The 24,405-nt window shown below is 32.6% G+C and overlaps 1 protein-coding gene across 3 annotated transcripts; it reads left to right on the top strand.

Moving 5' to 3' along the window:
* The first annotated feature begins 3,663 nt into the window (after positions 1-3,663).
* On the top strand, positions 3,664-24,405 carry LOC143244791 (m-AAA protease-interacting protein 1, mitochondrial-like). 3 transcript variants are annotated; one of them, XM_076490117.1, is made up of 6 exons: positions 3,664-4,751; positions 8,548-8,619; positions 11,572-11,698; positions 21,163-21,262; positions 22,993-23,098; positions 23,757-23,888. In XM_076490117.1, exons 1-5 carry the CDS (start codon positions 4,380-4,382, stop codon positions 23,069-23,071), a joined length of 750 nt encoding a protein of 249 aa, XP_076346232.1. In that variant the 5' UTR covers positions 3,664-4,379; the 3' UTR covers positions 23,072-23,098; positions 23,757-23,888. The 3 variants fall into 3 exon arrangements, with proteins under 3 accessions (XP_076346232.1, XP_076346231.1, XP_076346233.1); XM_076490116.1 differs by lacking the exon at positions 22,993-23,098 and having other exon boundaries at positions 23,757-24,405; XM_076490118.1 differs by lacking the exons at positions 3,664-4,751; positions 22,993-23,098 and adding an exon at positions 5,072-5,105 and having other exon boundaries at positions 23,757-24,405.

Genomic DNA, 24,405 nt, shown 5'->3' with positions numbered 1-24,405 from the left:
CGGGGTATAAAGCCAAAATAACATACAAGCAGAATTTCCTTGATAAGCTCTAGCCTCAAATGTACTGAAACATACCTTAAGTGAGCATAACACAATCGTCCAGGAAAACTGCTGTAAGATCTTAACAAGGATCAATGATGAAAAGAGCGTCCGTTTAAAATAAACTGACGCAAAGATTAAACAAGAAAGTACCGCTTATAAATTACTCTTAGTTTCATAACCATTATTGTTTAGAGTAGAATGGATGAAGCTACTAGTATTTAAAACTATGGTAAGTGTGACAATGATTATCTTAGTAACGATAAGTTTTAGGATTATGGGTAAAGCTATGTTACATGGAAATGCTTAAAAGTATCTTAAAGGGTTGTGGGTACCATCACACTAAAAAGGAGTTGGTCATTCAAGATGGGAACAATTTCTTATAGAATTACATGTAAAACAATATTAGATAAAAATGATTAAACTTACGTTAAACCTTGATGATCAAACTGTTTGTTTGTTTTGAATTTCGCGCAAAGCTACACGAGGGTTATCTGCGCTAGCCTTCCGTAATTTAGCAGTGTAAGACTAGAGGGAAGGCAGCTAGTTATCACCATCCACCACCAACTCTTTGGCTACTCGTTTACCAACAAATAGTGGGATTGACAGTAATATTATAACGCCTCCACGGTTGAAAGGGCGGGTATGTTTTATGCGACGGGAATTCGAACCCGCGACCCTCGGATTACGAGTCGAACGCCTTAACCCACCTAGCCATGTCAGGCTTATAAGACTGTAAACTAATTCTATTTGGGACGACTGTGGGTAAAATAATCGTATTGATCGCGGAGAAAAGTTATCTTAGAGGGTGGTTATAAGTTTGTGAGATACAGTACTTAGTATGATTTCTTAGAGGGCGTTGTATAAATTTCTGTCATAGAGTACTTAATATAATTATCTTGGAAATGTCAGTAAAATTTGTATTAGACTGTGGTGTCACGTGGTGATAAATACTGATACCAATATAGAGAGAAGTAGGTAAATGTGTTATAAAGTGGTGATTAATTATGTTTAAGGTAGGTAAAATTTTATTTGTATACAGTGGATGGAAAAAAGTGTTTTTTTGAAAATGTTGTTAATTTTTTACATCTTTCATTGGATAACAGAAGAATAAACAAACTTATGATTTAAGAAAGCACTTGACGAAAGCTGCTCAAATATGGACCCAGCTTGGCCAAGTGGTTAAGGCATTCGACTCGTAATTCGAGGGTCGCGGGTTTGAATCCCTGCCACACCAAATATGCTCGCCCTTTCGACCGTGGGGGGTTATAACGTAACGGTCAATCCCGCTATTCGTTGGCAAAAGAGTAGTCCAAAAGTTAGCGGTAGGTGATGATGACTAGCTGCCTTCCCTCTAGTCTTCTGCCTTCCCACTGCTAAATTAGGGACGACCAGTGCAGATAGCTTTGCGCGAAATTAAAAAAAACCAGCAAATACAAACGTGTCTCAATAAATAAAACAAGAAACCAATCAGAGCAGAGGTAAAATTATTAAAACAAGAAAAATAGGACAACTTCTTCTCCCAACTAAATGACAAAACAGATCCAAAGCAGTTTTGGACACACCTAAAAAGACTCACAAATGGAGACACAGCAACAAGAAAATACTCACTACTAGAACACAATAATACCACAGCACATGCTAATAAAAAAAAAGTCGAAGCATTCAAATAACAACTTCAAAACACGTTTAAAACACACAACGACCCCGACATGAACACATACTTTTATAATAAAGTAAACAACTTTATAACCAATGAGAGTGAACTATTTGAACCACTCTTCCCAGTCATCTTAAATAACTGTCAAATCAACAAAATCAACTAATACATAAACACAATGCTAACAAGCACAATTTCCGTACAAGAACTCATGGCAGCAATAACTAATACAAAAAATAAATCTCCAGGAGAAGACGGTATACAAGCCATCCTTCTTTAAAAAGGCACTCTGAAATTATTTGAACATCTCATAGCAATTTTTAATTTATTATTACACTCTAGTTATATCCCGGGTTTTTGGAAGCATGCAAATCTGTTAATGTCTCATAAAGAATGAAAGCCAGCCAATAACTCAAATAGCTACCGAGAAATCAGCCTGACTAGTTGTGTTGGCAAAATTATTGAGAGAATAATCAGTAACAAACACTCCACATTCTTGGAGATAACATCAAAATTACCAGAAGAACAAAATCGATTTAGAAAATTCAGACAAACTACAGTCCACTTAGTTAGATTAACAGAAGCAATTATTGATAGTTTTAATAAACAATAATGCACTATGCTTGCTTTCTCGATATTCAGAAGGTTTCGACACCGTATGGCATAACAGTCTCCAGTTCCAAATGCAAGAAATGAGACTACCACAAAGAATTATTCTCTGCCTATCAAACTTTCTGGAAAACAGCACATATACAGTCAATGTTGAAAGGACCTTCTTAGAGTGTTTTGCTCCAAAAGATGGTGCCCCTCAAGAAGGGGTAGTTAGCCCTATCTTATTCATCAGGTACGTGAATAATATGCCTTTAAAAGATACAAATAATGGATACTCCTTACAGTTCGCTGATGATGTGGCATTCTGGAAAAGTGCACCAACACCAGCAATAGCAGCCACAAACATACAAGCACAATTAAATAGAATAAGTGAATATTGTCAAAAATATAATCAGTTATGTCGAGGAAACCCACTTGTAGAGAAAATATATATATGTAAAAACGACTCGTTTGGGTTGAGAAATTTTTTTACGCAGAGGGGTGATGACCGAAGAAGGTCGAAACGTTGTTCGCTCTTCTGCGTAAAAAGTTTTCTCAACCCAAACGAGCCGTTTTTACATATATATATTGTCAAAAATATAGAATCAAAATAAACACAACTAGTAGTATTCACAAAATTAACTGAAGATGAAAAAGCTCAACCTCAGATCTATATGAATGGAGCACTCCTTCAGACTTCTACACCTGCAAAATTTTTAGGACTAACATTTGACTCAAAGCTAACATGAGTAAACCACACAAATAATATTAAAACAAAAATTTGGCAAAGAACAAACTATGCTAGGAGTCTAACTAGTAAAAATAGTGGATCAACGGCAGATAACATCATAAAAATATAGAAAACATACATTACACCCGTCATTGACTATGCAGCCCCTGCATGGATAAATGTAAGCAAAAAATTATTACAAACAATACAAAATACACAACTTACAACAGCTTATAAAGTACCCAGAACTACATCATCAGAATTCATGCATAAATACGCACACATAGAAACAATAGCAAATAGACTCGTGCATAGTACAATAAATTATTTTGACAAAATTGGAGTAAAATGAAGTAGTAAGCGAAGTAGACAGGTACTGCATACACCTTTCCCCAGTAAATATATATTTTCAAAATAAAGGAGAAAGACTACCTATAAATAAACTAGACTCCACATTAGTTTACAGGTTAATTAACAAACATTGAAAGGGTTTTATGTAAATGTTTTATAGTTAATATCTATCTAATGAAAGCGCGAATAATTATGGAACTGTAAAGAGAAATGATTTATTTGCACCAAGTGTATGCGTAGATATTGCATGGACATTGCCCTGATAGGGACCTGAGTAAGTGCGGGTTACGCTGGTCCTTGTGTACAACTTCAACGTATAAATATACTTGACAGATGCTGAAACAAATATAAAGGAAGGAGGAAGAGGTCGACGAAACCTGACTTTCCTGGGTTTATAAAATACCGAAACAACTATGAGAGAGAAAGTGTCTCGAGAATTCCTGATAGGTGCTTTTAAGTGGTTTTCACCTTTTCTTGTTTGTCAGTTCAAGATTACGATCGATTACGTGCACACATCTCTTGTGCAGTTACGCGCGAAAATCTTGAAAGAAACACAAAACAATATTTTATATTTTAAAATTATGTATTTGTTACTGTTTTTGTGTTTCATTGAAATCAACTCGTAATTTATTGTAAACGTGGTATTACTTTTGTGTTTCATTGATAAATATGATCCACAGACACTGAAGCACATTTAACATGTTAACTATTTTCACTGATATCGTAAAATTTTGTTTGAATGTTTCTAGTGCATTCATAGGTTTAATATTGTTGGTAATAAATTTATTTCAAAATACGAAATGTTTTGTTTTTATTAACGAAGGCAGCAGGGGACACTAATGATGTAAAGGATAAAGAAAAGTTTTTTTTTTTTTTTCGGATTTATGTTTTCTTTTAAGACGATAAAAGCGTTAATCTCAGTAGCTTCGTATTCCAATATTTATTCGCATAACTGTCTATGCTTGTAAAGTATATACAAATTATAATTTGTATTGATTAGTAAAACAAATGACTTTGGCTTTAAGCTTAGGAATCACAACAAGTATGGGGTGTTCTGTAAGTGCTTGTAAAATGAAAATGAATAGCAGAACTCTAACAAAAAAACTATCACTTAGCCCGTGGGTTTGTTCTCCTAACATTAGATACAGTCATCATACTAAGTCATTAAATGCGTTTAAATTTTTACTACGAAAGCTGCCACAGTTAAGTCAATACAAGAAATTTCATCGGAATCGAACCTTAGAAAATACTAGTAATATTAAGTTGTTTTACATTCAAAATCCATTCAAATGGTTGAGTACAAGATTGGATGTATTTTTATTACAAGCTCGGTGGGACCCGCATTTCTCTTTGAACGATTTTATCAAAGGAGCAAAACAGGTATGCCATGTCTCGCTTGTTAACATGTTTAGGTTTTATTATAAACTTTATGTTAAAAAAATGTATATATTTTAATAGGTACTAATCTGTATCATAAAATTATTTCATGTTTTGATTTTAGAACAAAATTAATCTTAAGACTTGTGGACAGTAATAGAGGAATTAAGATGTGTTTCAGTACTTTGTTCATAAACCTATTTTCTTTCATGTGATACTGAATCTTAGAAGTATTAAATTATCATTTGTTAATTTTTAATTTGCAAAAACACTTGAAATACAGTATAAGTTTCCGCTTGTGGCATAATTTCCCTCCTGAAAGTGAAAGTAGTAGTTATAGATATTTTGATGTATCAGGTACATTTGAATCTTATTTTTAGTTAGTAACGACAGGCTTTATATAAGATACATGAAGAACAAAAAGCGATTTGGCCCTTCACAGCTATTCCAGTTTACCCATTCCTGAAACAAAATAGGAATTTGTATCAAATTTTTATTATTTTCAGGAAATTGTCTCTTCTTAAAATTTTAAACATTTTAAGGTACAAAGCATAGAAGAAACATACAAGGATTCTAATTTTAATGTTGAGGAATTTTTCTCTTCCTAGTTTTTTTATTCATTTTTTTTTTTGCTTAAAGGAGAATCTTCTAAATATTAAATTATTATTTTTATCAATTAATTTTAATATGTGAAAATATTAATCCATTTTTGACAATCTTATGATTGTGTAAAGAAAAATGTTAGGGAGTTGAATATATATAAGATGAAATTTAAATTGTTTGCTTTCTATGCTTTTAATTTCTATCTAATTCTTTGTAAGATGTTATATTATACATTAGTTCCAAAATGCATTTTTGGAATATATGTCACTGTGAATGTATTTTTGCCATCATGTTTGCAATATTTATGTAGATATTCATTTAATATAGCTAGTGTTATAGTTATTCTTTCTCATTATTCTTGGAGCATTTGGGCATGTGATGCTGATTAGAGTTTACAGATTTAATACTGATTGTTATGAATCTGTATATAACCAATGGGGTACCTCAGGACACAGACTTAAGATCTTTGCTCTTTTTTATTTACTTCAATAACAGACAAAATAATAGTCAACAAATTACTTAAATTTACAGATGATATTAAGGTGCTGCTAGCTGTGAAGTTTATACTGTTGATTTGTAAAAGGAATTAGGTCATTTATTGACTTGGGCGAGTAATAAGCAGATGAGTTTTAATTAAGACAAATGCACATGGGGTATCATAATTTTAATTACAAATATAATTTGTCTGAGAATAATTTTAAGAGTGTCATGAAAAAAAGGGATCTTTGTGAACATTTGATCAAACTCTAAAGCCATCAAAACTATACACTGTTACTAGTGTTAGTACAAATAGGATTTTAGTTGTATCTTCAAAAATATTGAATAAAAGTTTAAAGAGGTTGTAACTTTATTGTAAAGGTCACTGGTTAAGCTGCATTTGAAGTATTGTGTTTAATCATGTGCTTTTTACTTTTGGAAAGATATTGAATTGTTGGAAAGGATTCATAGAAGGATCACTTGTCATGCAAGGAGGGGTTAAAATATTTCAAATTGTTTTCTCCTGAAAAAAGAAGAGTTAGGGTGGATCTGATTGAGGTGTTTAAAATTGTAAAGGGAATTAATAGTGTTGATACATTATCTTTTCTCATACTTAACCGTGTGAATAGTAGGACTGGGGGATACATGTATAAATTTTGGCAGAGTAGGAGTCATCTTCAGTTAAGTGCAGTTTTATTTTTTAACAGGGTGGTTGACCTTTTTATGGGTTGCCTTTGGATGTTGTGGAGGCAGTAAATTTGAGTGAGATTAAGAGAAAGCTTGAGAAGTATATAAATCACAAGGTATGGCTGATGTATGTGGCAAAAGCAGTTTTTTATTTACAGTTGTATTTAATTAGTGAACCAGAACTTTGTTTTTTTTGTGATTATGTTAATTTTATTATAGAATGAAGTGTTATTTTGTCACAGCCACAGGAAGCTTAATTAATTATAATTATCAGTTATGTTGGTTTTGCTTTGAAGCTTCAAAAAACACAGAATACCATTGGTAATGGTTGTTTGTCTGTAGTTTGAGCAATAGTAAACATTCAGTTGTACCTTGAAGGCAAAGGCACAACTTTCTGTGGTAGTGATTTATCACAGTTTACTTAAATAACTGTTAGCACAAAGAAACTACGTGAAATATACTTGATTGTATTTGAAATTTTACATGATATGAAAATGTGTGGAAAGTAATTTGTTAAAAATTTGCAAAAATCAGGATAATGAGGTTTCTGTTATCATAAACAATCTTCAATAAGATAACTCAATTTTCAAAATCTTTTTTAGTAGATGAAATTTTGTGTATTAAAAAATGGAACAAAAGAAATACACAACCAAAGATAAGCTTTTGTATTTTCCACCTAGTCTTCAGTCAATCATGAATGCTAATTAATGAGTCATCTTTGTGTTTCAGAAACTAAAATGTTTGAAGCAAAGGAATTGTATTCAGAAGTGAAATAGATTGATATAATGAAGATATTATAATGATGTTTTAGCATTCCTTCTAATTGTTCTGATCTTATCTTAACACTAATTGTTTTGTAGGGTGTAATTTTCACATAATTTATAATGTATAGCTAACGTGTATTTATATAGTGATTAGTTTCATGTGTGTAGGCTGTATTGAATATTTTTATTTTCATTTTGGTCATTTGAATTAGCTAGCTGTCTTCCTGATTATGTTCACTGGTGTTTAATAATTCATAATAAAATTTAGAATGCTGTGATACTTTAAAGTTAATGTTTTATATGCTAATGAACTCTTGTTCCAGAATAGATATTATTAAAGCTGTGAGCTGTGTGATTTGTTTGTGATATTGCATAAAAATGTAAACCTTAGTGTAGTTTTACTGAAATTTGTGTAGAACCTCAGTAATTTATAAAAATGTTATGTTTGTAGTATCATTCATCTGTTGGAATGTAAAGGTTACTTGATTTAATATGAAATGGAACTGTTACATCTTAATGTAATTAATGGTCATTTGCTAAATATTTGTGCAACATGTGTATTGCCTTGGTAGAATTGGAAATGACCAGCAACTTTAATTATGGTTCTATTATGATCATGAATGTAAATAAGAGAAAGGGGGCTCAAGCACTGACCCTTGAGACACACCAATAATAACAAGGATTCAGTTTCACTAGATTTTATATAATAAATTTGTGTTTTATCCAACCACTCTACATTCCAAAAAACTGGTTTTCTTCAAACCCTGTTGATTTGGTATTATTAGCTATTTTTTTTGTGTGGCATCTTATCAAAAGACTTTTGAAAATCTGTCTTTTTCCACTGTTTACATAATGTGTACCACCCTCACATAAAGTCAACAGATTACAGTTACAGAAAGAATATTTACCTTTAGTAAATTCATGTTGGCTCTCTTTCATATTATATTTCATTAAGTGATATTGCAAAACCTCTTCCCCTATTACAGAAGTAGTACTAACGGATCTTTTAAGTGTTAAATGAAAAAGACTACCAACAATTTGAGAATTTTTAAAAACACTACTTTGGAAAATGACTGTGTATTCATGCAAAAAAATGTAGATACATTAATTATATAATGTTAGTGAAAATGCCCATCTCTGTACTTTTAGTTGTTTGAAAAGTATTATATTCTGTTCATGAAACTGTCCAGCTGAGCTCTGAAAGCTTTTGTAAAATAAGGAATACTTCATAATACAGGTTATAATGATATTATCCTTTTTTATATTAGGCTGTTTGTACTGTTTTGACACACGCAGTACAGAATGAAAATGAAGAATTGATAGGGCTTATACAGCCAAAGGTGAGATGTGATTAATATAATTAATTAAACTTTTATTCAGTAGTTTCTATTTTTTGCAAAGGTTTTGATAAAAAACTCTTAAAATGTTGATTGTAATATTAACATTTGGGCAAGTATCAGGTAAGAATATCTGTTTAGCTGGTATGAGAATAAGAAATATTTTCAGACTAATTTTCTGCTATATTATGTAATTAGGAAAAAAACATTAACCCCACCTCTTGGATACAACAGTAGTAACTGCATGACCCCACCCCACAGAAAACATCTAACAAAATTCAGTAATTATATAACACCTAAATAGTTAAAGATTTGTGGGAATATTATTGCTCTTCAATTATCTGACAATAGTATTCTTATAAAAGAAGTAGCTGTTGGAATTAATTATTTTACAATTACTACTGTTTATATTGCAATGTAGCTATCAGCACTTGTTTTTGTTAGTGAATAACAGGAGGAAACATTGTTTCCAATATGGTACTTCACAAGTGTAGTTATTCTTGTTCATTGCTGCCTTCGATATGCAGACTTTTTCTTTAAATATCCCACAAGTCTTCTACTCCTCACTGTTGGCACTGTAAGATTCCAACATGTCTTTCATGCAAATTATCATGTGTCACCTCTTTACCAACAGGAGTATGACATGCATGGCTCCCTCTACACACCCCTACCTTTACTACTCATTTGGCAGTATTTTAGTTTAAACATACTCTTTTGTTTTCTTTATTACTGCATTTTTGTTTTCTTTTAAAAGTGGCTTATTTTCTATCTACTTTGATTTATTCAACTAGATTATTATATTCATTTTTATAAGCTCATTTATGATGCTTTTTTCTGCACTCATATTTGGTCTAAACTTTTGGTGTTATGAATTCCAAAGCTCATGTTACCGGTTTAGGGATTACAGGTTTCAGGTGTGGGCAAGTTGATTTGCATTATGTTTCTGGAGATTGAAGTTACATGGTCCATATTTTATCTTCAGACTTCTCCACAGTTTTCACTAACACTTCTGAGCCTTTGCTGGTTTACAAGGAATTTGTCTTTTTCTATCTCTAGAATTTGCTGATCTCATGGTGCTTCCTAGGCCTAATTCAGTCTTCACGGAATTATGTCTCAGGTTTATGTTTTCTCAATGTCACGTAATTATTATTTACTCCATTCTTACTTATTACTTTTAGTTTTTCCTACCTCCCCTGATAATCATGTCTTTGCTGATCATTAAGCCTCACTGTTAAGTGGGAGGGGGTTAACAAGTTGTGCCTTCTGAGAACATAGGCTTATTTTGCCCTTTTCTTTCATCAGATTGTCTTTCAATTTTTATATCAATAGTTCTTACATTTCTTGTTACTTATTTAGGTGGTGGCTCCTGAGTTATGTCTGTCTCTTAGTTTTACATGTCTGGTTTTTTTATTGTTGGTACATTAGAAATAATGATTCTATATTGGCTTGGATTTGTTAACTCAGTTTTTTTGTTTTTAGTAGAGCTCCTTTTACTTTAACACACCCTCTCGGCTCAGTCAGTTACTACTCACAAGGTTCTATTGCTCAACACCTGGGGGTTCTTCCATTGTTTTTTGCCACAACACTTGGATGTGCTTGTCAGTTTTTCTGCCCATATATATCACACCTTTCTTCAAAGGAGGAAGAGTGTACCTGATTCAGATGTGGTGCTGTGCCCCTCGTCAGAGCTTTAGATATGACTCTTTCATTTCAAGTTGCCACCTTTGGACACTTTTGAAGTATGTTTTTTTTCTTCTCTCATACTGGTCCCTCCACCTGTTCAATGTGGGATTCTAGTTATTTATGTAATGTAGCATATCCTGTTCTGAAAATGTATTTGCAATAGCTGCTTATCTCCTCTCACAATTCGTACCCTTCCTCCTGACCGAAAACTGGTGGTTCCATTTTCTGTCAGACTGGAAGTGATAGTCTTATAGAATTGAGTAGAGGGAGTCACGTGTGTAACGAAAGTATATGGAACATTCATTGGTCGAGGGTTATTGCATGAGAGACACATTGGAATGAGTTATTTTCAGTGGAGGGGAAGCAGGAGGATTGTGGCATACATGATAATTTTTTGCATAAAGTGGGCAGCACTGAATGAAAATAGATATTTGTGTGACTGGAAGTAAAGATGTACTGGAAATGCATTTTTAGTATAAGAAAATTATAACTTTAGCATTTTGTTTTTAATACATTCTTTTGAGTTAAGAAATGAAAACATGTTAAACATGAATTATGTTTTAATTCTAATTTTAGGGACATTGATAACAAGTTTCTTTAATTAACTTTTGAAAATAACTAAAACATCATATGTGTCATTTGACCTGACTATAGTGAGATGTTTAATTCCTTCTGTACGACTTTGTTTCATCTTCAAAATACATTTAATGTATATTGATGTGGAAAAGTAATGTATGCTGGCTTATTTTATGAACATGTAATAAAACAGCAATTTTGTGTATACATGTTTACTTTTGGAACATCTTACTTCTGTGAATCATGATTCTTTAAAAACATAAATTCACATCATTTATTTTTTCCCTAATTTAGTCAAAATTTTGTATATAAGGTTTTTAGCAAAAAAATATCTTATTAATTAATGAACACTAATTTCTTTTGTAAAATCCATGAAATCATACCCAAAAATAAGATTAGAGAAAGCAAAATATCATAATATTAATAATTTAATAAATTGTGATATGTAGGTAACACTTACTTTGTAAATCATTTATACAAAGTACAGAAACTTGGAAGTTCATTTTTGATTGTTGTAATTAAGCACATAGCAAGTTTTTCTCAATTTAAATTACATGTATGATAAGGTATGTTTTTATATACAAGTGTTTGATACATTCATATAGCTGTTTTTTATCTCCTTATTACTGCTTTTTATCTCTTTGAAGAACAAAGTTCATTAAAATGATAAACAATTGCTTATTTTGGTGGTTTCAGGCACTGAAAGACTTAATTAATGATATTTCCTTGAGATTTGAACATAAAAGGGGAATTTCTCTTATTCTTCGTCCAGATGATATTAAAACTGCTGAAGTTCAAAATGTTCGCCTTCAAACCATTGCTGGTAAGAGTCTGTTCTTACTAGTTTTCTAATGCTCTTATTTTATGTTTTTGTGTTATTTACTTTTAAAATATTGAGAAACGATATTAAATTGGTTTTGTATGTATTGTTGTTGAGACTTGTGCTTCATTTTTTTTACTTGGCTGCATTATAAATTTAATATTTCTCTTCAGGGATATTATTTTGAATAAGTTTCTATCTATTAGCCTTTGATTTATTGTAAAATTCTTATGTTAATCTGATTCTTCTTTTACAAGTTGAAACCTTTACTGTCAAATTCAGTCTTGCATCTTATGTAAAAGTTCATTAAAATGTGTCTCGGTGATGTGTTGTTAAGGAGTGTGACCATTTTTATTTATTAATTCATCCTAGTTTACCATAATAATATTTTATGGTACATTTTTCATTATCTACAATTTTATTTTATACAAGTAAGTTTCTTGAGGTTTTGGAATATGGAGAATGCCCTTTAGAATGATAATGTAGTCAAGAGTTGTAAAAACTAAATTGGAATCGAAAATTATAAAATACAACAACTAAAATATTTCTACTTTGTTCAATGTATTTTAAATCCTGTCCTTCATAATCCATCATGAATTTTGAACTCACCAAACTCTTTTGCCTGCTTTTGCAACTTTAAATGATAGTTGTCATTAACTAACAGAATTGATATATTACAATAATGACTCTGTGACTATTATGTAAAGGGCTTAACATCTAATGAAATGTTTAAGTATATAACTAATTTTTCAAACACTTAGCATTTAATGAATGCCTGTAAGTGATGTTCTGTTGTAGTAGATACTAATGAATGTGTATGCACTGTTCTGTTACATTCAGTATTGTGTGATGTCCATTTAACAAAATAATTCACCTCACACTTATCTTCACTGTGATTTACATACAATCTGAAGTTTTGCATCATCAAGGCAATAGTAATGAGGTTCTTAAGTATTTGCTTATGAAAAAAAGCAACATTGTTTCATTATTCGCATTAGTCAGATTAGCAATGCTTGTGTTATGGAGTCATTAAAAGTTATAATGCTTACAAGCACCTCATTCGTTTCTTAGTTTGATACATTAAGGTGAGCTGTATGTTTACAGAGTAATTTACAACTGATTTGGTGGTGGTATTAGACACAACTGAATGTCAATAAAATATTTAATACAAACAATTGCAGTTTTCTATAACAATTTGTAATCATTCTCAAAAGGTAATTTAGATTTATTTCTTCATTTTTACTGATGGTAACAAGGTTAGTGAAATTGATTGAATGGATACAAGGCTAAGTTAGAGAAGATAACAGATAAAATATGAAAATTTTCTGATGAAGAAAGTGTTTAACCCTTTCACTACAGGTCATGTCATCGCACTATGCTATACTTTGTCAGTAAGTTTGAAATCAATTTGTAGATCATAATTCAAACTTTAATATTATATGAGTTAATTTAAAAGTAAACATTAAAATAACACATCTGAATATAGATTTTAGTGAGTCATGTTGAATGCAGCACTGTTTAAAATTAGATGTTTGTAATGTTAAAATACTAAGTCTATAATTTTGTACAAGTTAAGAACTCTACTACTAATATTATGATGCAATAACATAAAATAAGTCTCGTATCTTTTTCTGAAGTATGGCTTGTGTATTGAATCAAATACAGTGACCCTGTTCACCTTTCCATTTTGAAAACGGTCCCTTATATACACTTCAAGATTTGACATCTGAATAACTGATCAATAGCTTAGAATGTCTCTAGAGTGGTTTTCTCAGACATTTTAATCTGTGATAAGGCTATCTCATTTTTTCAATCCAAGATTTCAACGAGGTAGATTGTCTTTAATGTGCTTGAAGTTTCATATTGTTTTAAATCTACATGCATCATAGTTACTAAGATTAATAAATTAGTGTAATTCTATAGTATCAGCTTAGTTATTTATGATTTTATGGTTATTCAACCTTACATATAAAACCTAAAATATATATTTAGTATTTTGTGAGTTATGGTACCTATACTTTCATTGTTACAAATTGTAATTGCAGCATTGTAATTTACACAACCTTGTAACAACCAATGCCCAGTATGAAAGAGTTAATGTAATTGTGGATATATAGTTGTACAGTTCAAAATTCCAGTTTTCGTTTAATGATCGCTACAGTGGTTATATTTTTCAGTCTCATTTTTCTGTTTATTTTATATAGGCCTTGTATACTTAAGTTACAATGTTTAAAATGATAATTTAAAATAAATTATTTTAATAGCTTCACATCTTAATTGTGAGGCAAATTTAGTAGTCTAATCAGTCAATGTCAGTTACCTTGGTTTATAACCTGGGATACTAAAAAAATTAGTCAATTCTTCTGTGTCCCTACTCAAGGTGTTATGTTTTTGCTAAGAGAAAAACCTTGTGTCTTTGTTTTTTAAACATAGAGGTAATGTCAAAGAGTTTAGTGATCCCCCAAAATAGGTAATTCCTTCCTGGAAGACCCTTAAAAAGTCTTGGAATTTTATTTTTGACAATTCTTATTGAATTATGCACTGCCTGATGTAGTAGAAAGCTATTTATTTAGTTCAAAAGTTACAGATGTCTTTACCATTTTCTCCAAAACTGTTTGCATGTACTTTTGCCACCAATGGGATATTCTTCCTGATCCCAATCTCTGTTTCACTGATGTTATTCTTCCAGTGGTCAGAGATGTACCTTAAGTATTTGGCATCCCCACCCACCTATAAATAATTTTAAAATTTAAACACACAGAAATATATATTGTGTGCAACTAGATGTTTAAACAGTACAGTACTGTCGTGAGCAAATTAGAAATAAAAATACAGGACCTTAAAACTGAACAGGTAATACTGCATTTTATTTTATACAAAAACACAGGAAATCCAGTCTCAGTGCTCAGCCAGTTCTTCAAAAGTAAACGGAGAGTATTCACATTCTCTGCTTTCAAGCCTTACTTTCTGCAAATTGATCAATGACATCATCAGAATTCATGTTCAATTGAAAATAAAGCCAAATTTGTCAGTCTTGTATGACTCCATGTACAAGGAAAATAAATTTATCAATTTGAATTTAGAAAATTCTTTCACATGAAGAAACACATACACACAGTCAAAAATAATCTCAAACTCAATGACAAGCTTGGTTGAGAATCACAATTAACTCCAGAAACTGCAATGCTGTCCAATTTTCACACTGATATCTTCATCAGAGAATTCATTGAAACTCTGAGTCAAATGTGAAATATACTTCCAAAGTTCTTCTGTTGCAACAATTAAAGTGTTTGACAGAATTTGATCCATTGTCTTAGAACAAATCTCTCTAGTTCTTGATGAAAGCAATCAAAACGTCAAACATAGCCCTTTTTACTTCCTCTGGCAATATGAGACCAGTACCCTTTACAGTTTTTCCTGGCATCCTTTTTCAGAACTTTACTTTCCCTCTTCTCTCCATAGAAATGTTCATTTCATAATGAATGACCCTCTACAAAATTTTATTACATGTTTTTCAAGAAACAGTTTTAAAGCTTGGAGCTTCAGTGCACTTTTCAAGGCTGATTCCAAATATTTGCAAAAATATTTCATGTGAGTTTAATTTCTTCCAGGACTTCACACCATAGGAAAGGTAACTCAAAAAAGAGAAATCACATACAGTAAAATCTGAGCTGATCCTCTGGAATTGCACAGTACTTCAATAATTGAGGTCAGCTTTTCAAAATTTGCTTTCACTGGTTTCATGGCATCATAATGTGCACTCCATCTTGTCTGGGAAAGTCTTTTGACTATCATGCCTACTTTTTCCCATCAGAATTTCCCATTGATGAGGTGAGACTTAAAAAAAAGGAATAGACTCTCTCCAAGGTTCCAAAAAATGTTCAAATGAGTGCACTCCACAAAGGCTTAGAGAATGATTTGCAGAAAGCACAAACAAAGCTATGAGAGTAATCTCTCTAACCTTTGACTGAACACCACCATGAATCCCACCTATAGTTGCAGCATTTTCATATCCTTGACCAAGGCACAAGTTTACATTCAGTCCATCTTTCTCCAGATATCCTCTGTGAGCTCTGCAGCAGTCTTTCTGCCAACAGGGAAGAAGCCCAAGAATGAATCTTTTACTTCATCTTTATCACTTCACACAACACATTAGGAGTGCTGGCAAAAGGAATCCCAAAAGATTTTGATTTCTTGATATCAGCTACTATTTTCTCAATGATGTAATTCCCTAACAGTAGATTAATTCATTCTGAATCTTTGGAAATAAGTACGAAATCATTCTCCTCCCAGGTGGAATAGAATGCTTAATCTTTACAAAATGTTCTTTCAAAACTAGATCATAATTTGACAGCAACTCTACAAATTCCTTGAAGTTTCCTTTGTTTGCTGATGATGTGTCCTCTTTTGTGACCACGAAAAGGAAGCTTATGCCAGAAGCAAGATTATATCCAAGTGGCAATGTAAAATATCCCTCCATTTCTTTCTTTCCATGTCCATTTCTGCTTCATGAACTTAATCATTTTTTTAAAGCCTCAACCCTGCTCCAGTCTTCCATTTTTCCATACATGAGAGATGCTGTTCAGAAACTTCATGGTCAAAATACCTTTGGGTTACCATGTTTCAAACCCAGTGACAAAGCTGAATGTTCCAATTCCTTTGTCATTAAGAGCAAATACTCTGCAGCAAAACAAAACAAGCTGTCTTTTGATGAAGAGTAAACCATCCTTCCATTTCCATTTATATGGATGGTTCAAAAGCAGGTGACTCTTTGGGCTCTGCAGTGGTTTGGTGGTTGCACACAGAATCCCCTATACAGTTTCTGTTTTCTCTGCTGAACTGTATGCCATTTCTCTTGCTCTGGATCATGTAGAAGAGCTAAGCAGTACTCAAATTGCACTATTCATACTGACTCAGTTTTCTACTGGCCCTGGAATTGCTTCATCTTAATTCTTGCCCTGTTCTCACCACTATTCAAAACCGACTGGCCCATTTCTTGTTAATGTCTATCCAGTTCTTCTCGAAACCAAGCTATGTTGGTATTTGCAGGAACGAGCTAGTCAACACCACAACTAAGTCTGTCTGCTTTGGCACTATCACTGCTGTGCCTGTTCCATACATGGACTATGGTCCTGTATTCAAGGCTTAGCTCCATGCCGGTTGGCAGTTGACTTGAATTGAGCAATGTGAAAACAAGCTTTTCCAAATAAAATCCTCTATTGGACTTTGGCTGGTGTGCTTTCGTAAGGATTGAAAAGAGGAATTTGTTCTAACTCAGCAGTTCTTAACCTTGTTGGAGGTACTGAACCCCGGAAGTTGCGTACTTGTATTCACTGAATCCTACATAATTGAGGAAATAAAATGATTTTTTCAAATTCAAAACATAAGTAGATATTTTATTAGTGCACAAAATGAACCATGCATCAGTTGCACACAATATGACTGTGTTCAAAGAACAAAATTAACAAAACATGAATTTCACACAAAAACATAACTCAACGAATATTTACTGCAAATCAATGTGACTTTTGCTGTTGCCTTTCAAAGACAAGTTCAGAAATGTGCAGCTTCACCTTGGCAAGTGCCACTCTCATATCATTTTCACAACAAAGTCTGTTTCTTTTCTTCGTTTTTTTGTCTACCATCCTCGAAAAGGATTACTTGCAAAGATATATTGTAACAAACGGTATAAGTATCTCAAGGGCTTTCTTAGCAATAAGAGGGTATGCTACGATTTGGTGACACCAAAACATTGAGAGCTTTGTTGTTCTGAAAAGTTGATGTTGAACCTAGCTCTGCTGAAGTTCAGTGATTTCATCGAGGTATTCATCATTGACATCTGCTGTCTCGACACTAAACATGAACGGATATCTCACCCATGCTGGATTTGACTCTCTGGTGGGGAAGTATCCATCGAGAGACTTTGTGAGCTCATCTAAGTGCATGGCAATTGCTTGCTTCAGTTCCCCTAGTACAGAAATGTCTCTGATTTCACATCTTTAATCTTACTTACACAGTCGTCCAGCAGGGTAAGGTTTGCGAAGTTATCATTCTCTGTTCATTGTTTCCATAACAGTAGCTTTTCTTGAAAGGCCTTAAGGTTTTTTTCTGCTTCAGTGATGTTGACTCCACCACCCTGCATCTGTTGATTGAGATGAAGATATCAGCCATGTATGCCAAAATGAGAATAAACTCAGATTTTTTGAAGCAGTCTGCATGACAATGTTGGTGCTCTTGCAAAAACAGCTAATTCCACACACATGTAAAAAACACGATTTAGCACCTTTCCCCGAGATAACCACCGAACGTTAGAATGGTACAGAAGTACCTCGAATTCAGAGCCCATTTCATTACACAGCTCTTTGAAGATGCGGTGTTTCAGGGCACTATTTTGCACAAAGTTCACACATTCCACTACAATTTTTAATACTTCTACTAGTTTTGAAGGTAAGGTTTTTGTTGACAATGCATGCCTGTTCAGAACACAGTTCGTTACAATGATGTGTAGTGCATCGGCTTTCACCAGCTCACCAAAACCAGAGTTTCGTCCCAGCATGACTGGAGCTCTGTCCGAACAAACTGCAGAAATCATATCCAACAAAAGATCGTCATCCACAAGTTTCTTCACATTGGCTGCTTTAGTTGTTGTTGTAAGAGGCTTACAAAATAAAAAATATTCTTTTATCTCATTGTTCTTCACATAACACATGAATACAACAACCTGGCTTAGATTGGAAACGTCAGTGGTCTCGTCGAGTTGAAGGCTGAATTTTCCTGGGCTTGAAATCATATCTGCAACTACTTGAGCCAAGATGTCAGCACTCATGTCATCTATTCTGCTGCTAATGGTGTCATTTGAAAGAGGAATTTGGGATAACTTATTTTCAGCAGCTTTTCCCAGTATGATATTCGCCATCTTTAAGATGTGCTTCAACAATGGTAATTTGCCCTTCTTTGCGATCAAGTACGCAACTTCGTACAATGCTGTAAGGATTGGTTTGTCGATGGGTACAAAGCCGAGAACAGGCAAAGTAGCCTTTTTATTGAACCTGGCTCTCTTTCCTAAAATTCAGCAAGTGTTGTGTTCTTGTATTTCCAATCTCCATGCTGCTTTAGGGAGTGTTCTCTTAGTTTTGCCACTGCTAGACTGGAATTGCTCAACTTGGCATTGCAAATCATGCATTAAGGATGCTGACTCCCATCTTGTTCCGTTATACAGCGTGAATCCATATTTTACGTATTTGTCCAACCACTTTCTGATTTTGCTCGACATAGTTAGTATGAAGGGACTGAAAGATTAGGATAAAAATCACAAATGACACACGATTATACAGTCACAAGTCGACTGCTAAGCGCACTAAGTTCCCTGCAGCACAGATATTAAGGCCAAATGATGTAACGTGATCAGCCGCAGCCAATGATGACCAAGTGGAGCATGACATCACAAATCATGCGAGAGGGGTGATCGGAACAGACACACACACAGCATATGTTTTACCTCCGCTGCACCCCTGAGACTGACTCTTTGAACCCCTGGGATTCGATTGAACCCAGGTTAAGAACCACTGTTCTAACTAGACAATGCATTGGTCATCATTTTTTTTTATCTGGGACTGATGTACCAGTGTGTTGTCTATGCAACACTCAGGTCATAGTAAGCCACATTTTACTGTCCTGCCATTGTTATGACTCCCAACAACAGTACCATTTTAGACGTTTTGTCCCAAGGTGTATCCATAACATTGGTAGCATCATTGGTGATGGTGATACTGTCCACTTTAAAAATGTTTTAGTTTGACTTTTCTAATGCTATTTTATTTCATAAATGATTTTTTTTTTAAATGCAATTCCATTTTACAAACTAAAGCACAACTACTTCAATATGAAATTAGAAAATGGCCATAACTTAAAACCAGCACTAGAAATGCCATCTTCAGGTGACTAATGCTCATGTTTTAACTTATCTGTTAGTCATCCTGGCAAATTATAATAATTAAAATTATTCTACAGAAAGTCTTTTAAATTTAATTTTTAATTTCTGAAAATGACTGTGACATAAAATAATTCGAAACCAGAATTGGAAAGGTCAACTTCAGGTGACTAATGCTGACATTTGAACTTATCCAGTAATCATTCTGGTGAGTTATGATAATTAAAATTATGCTACAGAAAGTCTTTAAAACTTGTATTACTGTTCTCTCTCTCTTAATGCTGTAAACTAGATATAAAAATTGAATTTAATGCTATTTAAGTTTTTAATTTAAAAATTAAAATTTTTGTTTTACCTTGATTCCTTTTTATGAATTTTAACATTTTAAGTGATGTTTGGCACAAATAGCCATAAAATACCAAACCAATAATTTCTGTGTTCACTTCCAAGTTGTATGCTATTTCTCTTGCCCTGGGATCAATTGGAAACTATGCAGTACATAAATTTTACTATTAACACTTACTCTCTTAGCTCTGTACTGACTCTGAAATCATTTAGCATTAGTTCTCACCCTGCTTTAATCAGTATTCAACAAAGTCTGGCACATGTTTTCTATCTTCTGTTCATATCCAGTTTTTTAGATACATGGGCACATAGGTATTTACTTGAATGATCTTGCTGGTAAGTCCATCTGCTCTGGTGCTGTCACAGCAGTGCCTATCCCATAGATAGACTACAGTTCTATGTTGAAGGCTTGGCTTCATGCCAGTTGACAGTCAACTTGGAGTAATAAATATCTTAAGTTTTATCAGAACAAACCTATTCTTTGGTCTTTGGCTGTCTTGTTTCTGTAAGGATCAGAAGAACAAAATTGTTCTAATAAGGCTACAAATTGGTCATTTTCTTTAATTTGGAACTGATTCACAAATGTGTGGTCTTTATAAAACTCAAGTCACATTAGCCCATGATTTAATGCAGTGCTGTTGTTATGCCCATAATTGACAGCACCATTTCAGATATGTCATTCCTATGAGTTTACCCTTTATGTTGGACAGTGTCATTGGTGATGGTGAAACTATCAAATTTCCTTGTGTTCTTAACTTTTTATCAGCCACTGTCCTTATTAATTCTATTTAAATCTTTTACCAGAATTTTAAACATAGCTTTTTTTTACCTTTTATAATAATTTTGCTTCTACATTTTTAGTGGTTCTTTGGGACAGATAGCCATGTTGCTTTGTGCCAGTAAATGCTAACCCATCTTAAAGGTAAAAATATTTTTAAGCAACCATTTTAGGTGTTACTCTTGTTTTATTTAGTAGGTAACAGGCATTCAAAGCTATACATTTGAGAATATCTCAAATTTTTTAAAGAAACTAATTGAAATATTTGTTTTAAATTATGAATAATTCTGATGTGGTATTTAAAATTACCAAACCACATACAAGTTACTTCTATTTCTCTGTTTAATATAGATTTTTGTAGTTGTCAACAATGCATGAAATTGTTGAAATTAATGTAAGCTTTGTTTTTTGCAGAGAAAAAATATTGTGACATTGATGTGGGAATAGTTGCTGTGAGAGAAAAAGTCTGGACAGAAGCTGAACTTCATATTTGCATGTTAGAAATATTAGCCAGGTAACATTTTATCTGTTGATTACTGGGTGACTATTGGTACTTAAGGGATTGACAGCTCTATTAATTGCTTATTATGGTACATACAATCACAAACAAAATTTGTGGCAGATGCTACCAGTTAGCTTTCTCTAGTCAGCATTTCAAAAAGCATCTGAAGGTGCTGTGTCCATTTTTTTCCCCTTCTATAAGAAGTTCAAGAAAAAGGAAATTGAACCCAAAAGCTCCAAATGTGGACTGATTTAATGTGAAGAAAAACATAGTCAAACTTAGGCACAGCACCAATACCCAATGATGTAACTTTGTTTTTAAGTAAAACATAACTGCAGCATGTCTATTACTTGGAAAGTTAGAGTGATAATCAAAACCTTAGATTTGAGTAATTATTTTTGTGACATCAATTCAGTTGTAATTTTGAGTAATTTGTTGTTAGATGTTGCTCTAATACCTGAATGTTCTTTATAGTTTCAAAAAATAACTTAAGCCAAATTAGGGAACAAATTATCTGGGTTTGTATTGCAGGTTGTGAACCCAAACCCTAGTTCTGAATCTTTCTTCTTTGCTTAGCCTAATGTGCTAATCATTCCTTTCTCTTGTATGTTACCTTGTAAACTATACTACACTGACATTCATCATTAAGCAGGTTACAATATCAATATGGGCTTGGTTATATGGACCAACCATGTTACCACATACATAGGTTTAGTACTATAAATTTTAATACAATATTTTCATGAAGTATTTGTTGGCACTTGGCCTGGTGGAAAAAAAAAAGGCAGTATATTCACAAAGCAGTTTTCACGTAAGAAATCTTGCATGTTCTTTGCATATCACTGGAACCTTTTCAGTACATTTCAAATGTTTTTCAGTAAAACTTTATTTAATCTGTCTTTCTACCCTAATTTTATGGAAGGTTGGTCAATCTGACTGACCCTATAACCACCAAAAAAGTCGAAATAAATGTAAATTACCCTCTTTTTTTCCAGCATGGGATCATATTGTAACATGAAACTACATTTGTTTATCCTAAGTAACTTGCATCTATTTATAATTAAGTTTTATTGCTGTTGCACCACTGTAAGTGGTAAAGCATTTGGGGAATGCATGGCTCACCTTATCTATTGAATTACATGATCCAAAAGTCCACCCCCCCCCAATAGAAATTGTTACAATTTTCTTTTTAACTTAAGTTGTTTACCCATTACATATGGTCTCTGTGTTTTAGTTTATCTAATTTTATAAATATATGGCACAGCTCAGAAATAAGGATGGTTCTAAAGATTTCTCAAAAAACTTAACCACAATTTTTATAATTCTTTTAAAATCCTTCTACAAAATTATTTGAATCAATAATTCATGTTTATAAAATGAGATGCAACAGATTTACCATTATATACTTCAGTGCTTCCATTGTATATTCTTGACTGTGTATTGTTTAGTTCTATGTGACTGTTTTTGAAACTTGTAGAGAATTCTTGAAAGCAAGAAGCAATAATATTTGTTTACACAACAATCTACTAGAATAATTTTGCAAGCAAACTTTGAAGGCTCTAAAGATTTGCATGATTTATAGAAAAGTAATGTGCTGAGAAGAGAATATTGTTGGACATCTATCAGCCTAGGAACCTATAACTGTGATTAACATCTATATTTAATTGGAAAACAGAATTTGACCATGAATGTTATATTTTGAACATTACAAACTATTCAACTTCAGTGAATTACTTCCTTAGAGAAATTTTCACATCAGACATTAAATATCCTACTGCATGGAGTCAGCCAAGAAAAAGACTTATCTTATGGAAGGTGTAACAATATCAACTTGGCCTCTTGCATTTGGTGAACTGAATATTCTATCAAGATAGGTGTATATAAACCATTCTTATAAATTGTATGCTTTTTATATATACAGTTTTGTTACGTTAAAAAAAAAAGGAAATGGTGTATATTAATCTTGCTGGTAAGTACCATAACCTTCGTACATATTAACAGTTAATTACAAAATTCAAATTCCAGTTATTTGAAGTAGTAATATTAAATTGCTGATTTATATAACTGTAGCTGTACAGACACAAACTATGACATGTCAACCTTTTGGATCTCATTTTCATATTAAATAGAAATTTACATTTAGTTTTGAATTAATGTGTTTCTAGTCTGATCACAATCACTGTGCAGAGAAAATCAGGCAGGCCTTTATCTGTTTAACCAGCAAGGAAAGAAAAAAGATAAAATTAGTGTTAGTTTTAAAACAATCACAAATATTTATAGTTTCATTGGCAATTTATACAAGAACAAATTAGAAGTACCAAGGAATACAAGCTTTGTTAGAAGTGGAAGTAGAGTCATTTATTAGTGTAATTTTACAATAAATTGTATTATACATGTTTTATATTAATTTAAAAGGTCTTCAAATAATGTAGAGTTGCCATTGTGTTACTGTACTTATGAGGTTGATTTTAGGTAAATATTTATGTTTTTAGAACTTTTGTTCCAGGTTTTACAGAGAATATACTGAAGGAACTTTACCCAACTGGAATATTTCAAAACTAGAAATAAAAAAATGCATTCCCCTGGTTTCAAGGAACTGAAATACAATTTTTCATGTTATGAGGGTTTCAGATACAAGCAATGGGAGAAGTGACACTGAAAGTCAGGATCCAAGTATTTAATAGTCATACAGTAAACTGGAAAAGATATGATGTATTTTTAAGGTTCTACTTATATTGTAAACAAGTTCTTAAGATATGACCTTGTAATCAAATTAGTGATTCATATGAATAAAATGAAATTCTGATTGGCTCTATCTAGTAAAACCACAGCAAAGTGAATAGGGTAGGATAAATCAAAGGAGTACCTCTCTTTTATAACAAGATTAATCTATTAGAACTCACATTTCTAATTTGTTTTGAATACAACAAAGTAGAAACAATTATAAAATTTCACATTTCTAAAACAATATTCTGAAAGGTCACAGAAGTATGTTTTTGTATTTAGAACAATGGTTTTTTGGTTTTTTTTAACTTCTCATCTCTGCCCCAACTTTACTATATTTAACCATCCTGTTACAGGGTATAATCAAGTTTACTCTAAATTGTACATAGAGGCTTGTTGAAAGAAATAAAGTAACTTGTTTGTAAATAAAA

Source organism: Tachypleus tridentatus, chromosome 2 (assembly GCF_004210375.1).
Source record: "Tachypleus tridentatus isolate NWPU-2018 chromosome 2, ASM421037v1, whole genome shotgun sequence".
Lineage (NCBI taxonomy): Eukaryota > Metazoa > Arthropoda > Merostomata > Xiphosura > Limulidae > Tachypleus > Tachypleus tridentatus.
Note: the sequence above shows the minus strand (reverse complement) of the source record. Positions and strands in the feature narration are given on the sequence as shown.

What these genes read in the sequence shown, in the direction of transcription:
- LOC143244791 (XM_076490116.1), top strand. Translation starts at nt 4,380, where the DNA reads ATGACTTTGGCTTTAAGCTTAGGAATCACAACAAGTATGGGGTGTTCT. An exon ending in TTATCAAAGGAGCAAAACAG is followed by an intron (nt 4,752 to 8,547) that starts GTATGCCATGTC and finishes TTTTTATATTAG; the next exon opens with GCTGTTTGTACTGTTTTGAC. An exon ending in ATGTTAGAAATATTAGCCAG is followed by an intron (nt 21,263 to 23,756) that starts GTAACATTTTAT and finishes CTTTTGTTCCAG; the next exon opens with GTTTTACAGAGAATATACTG.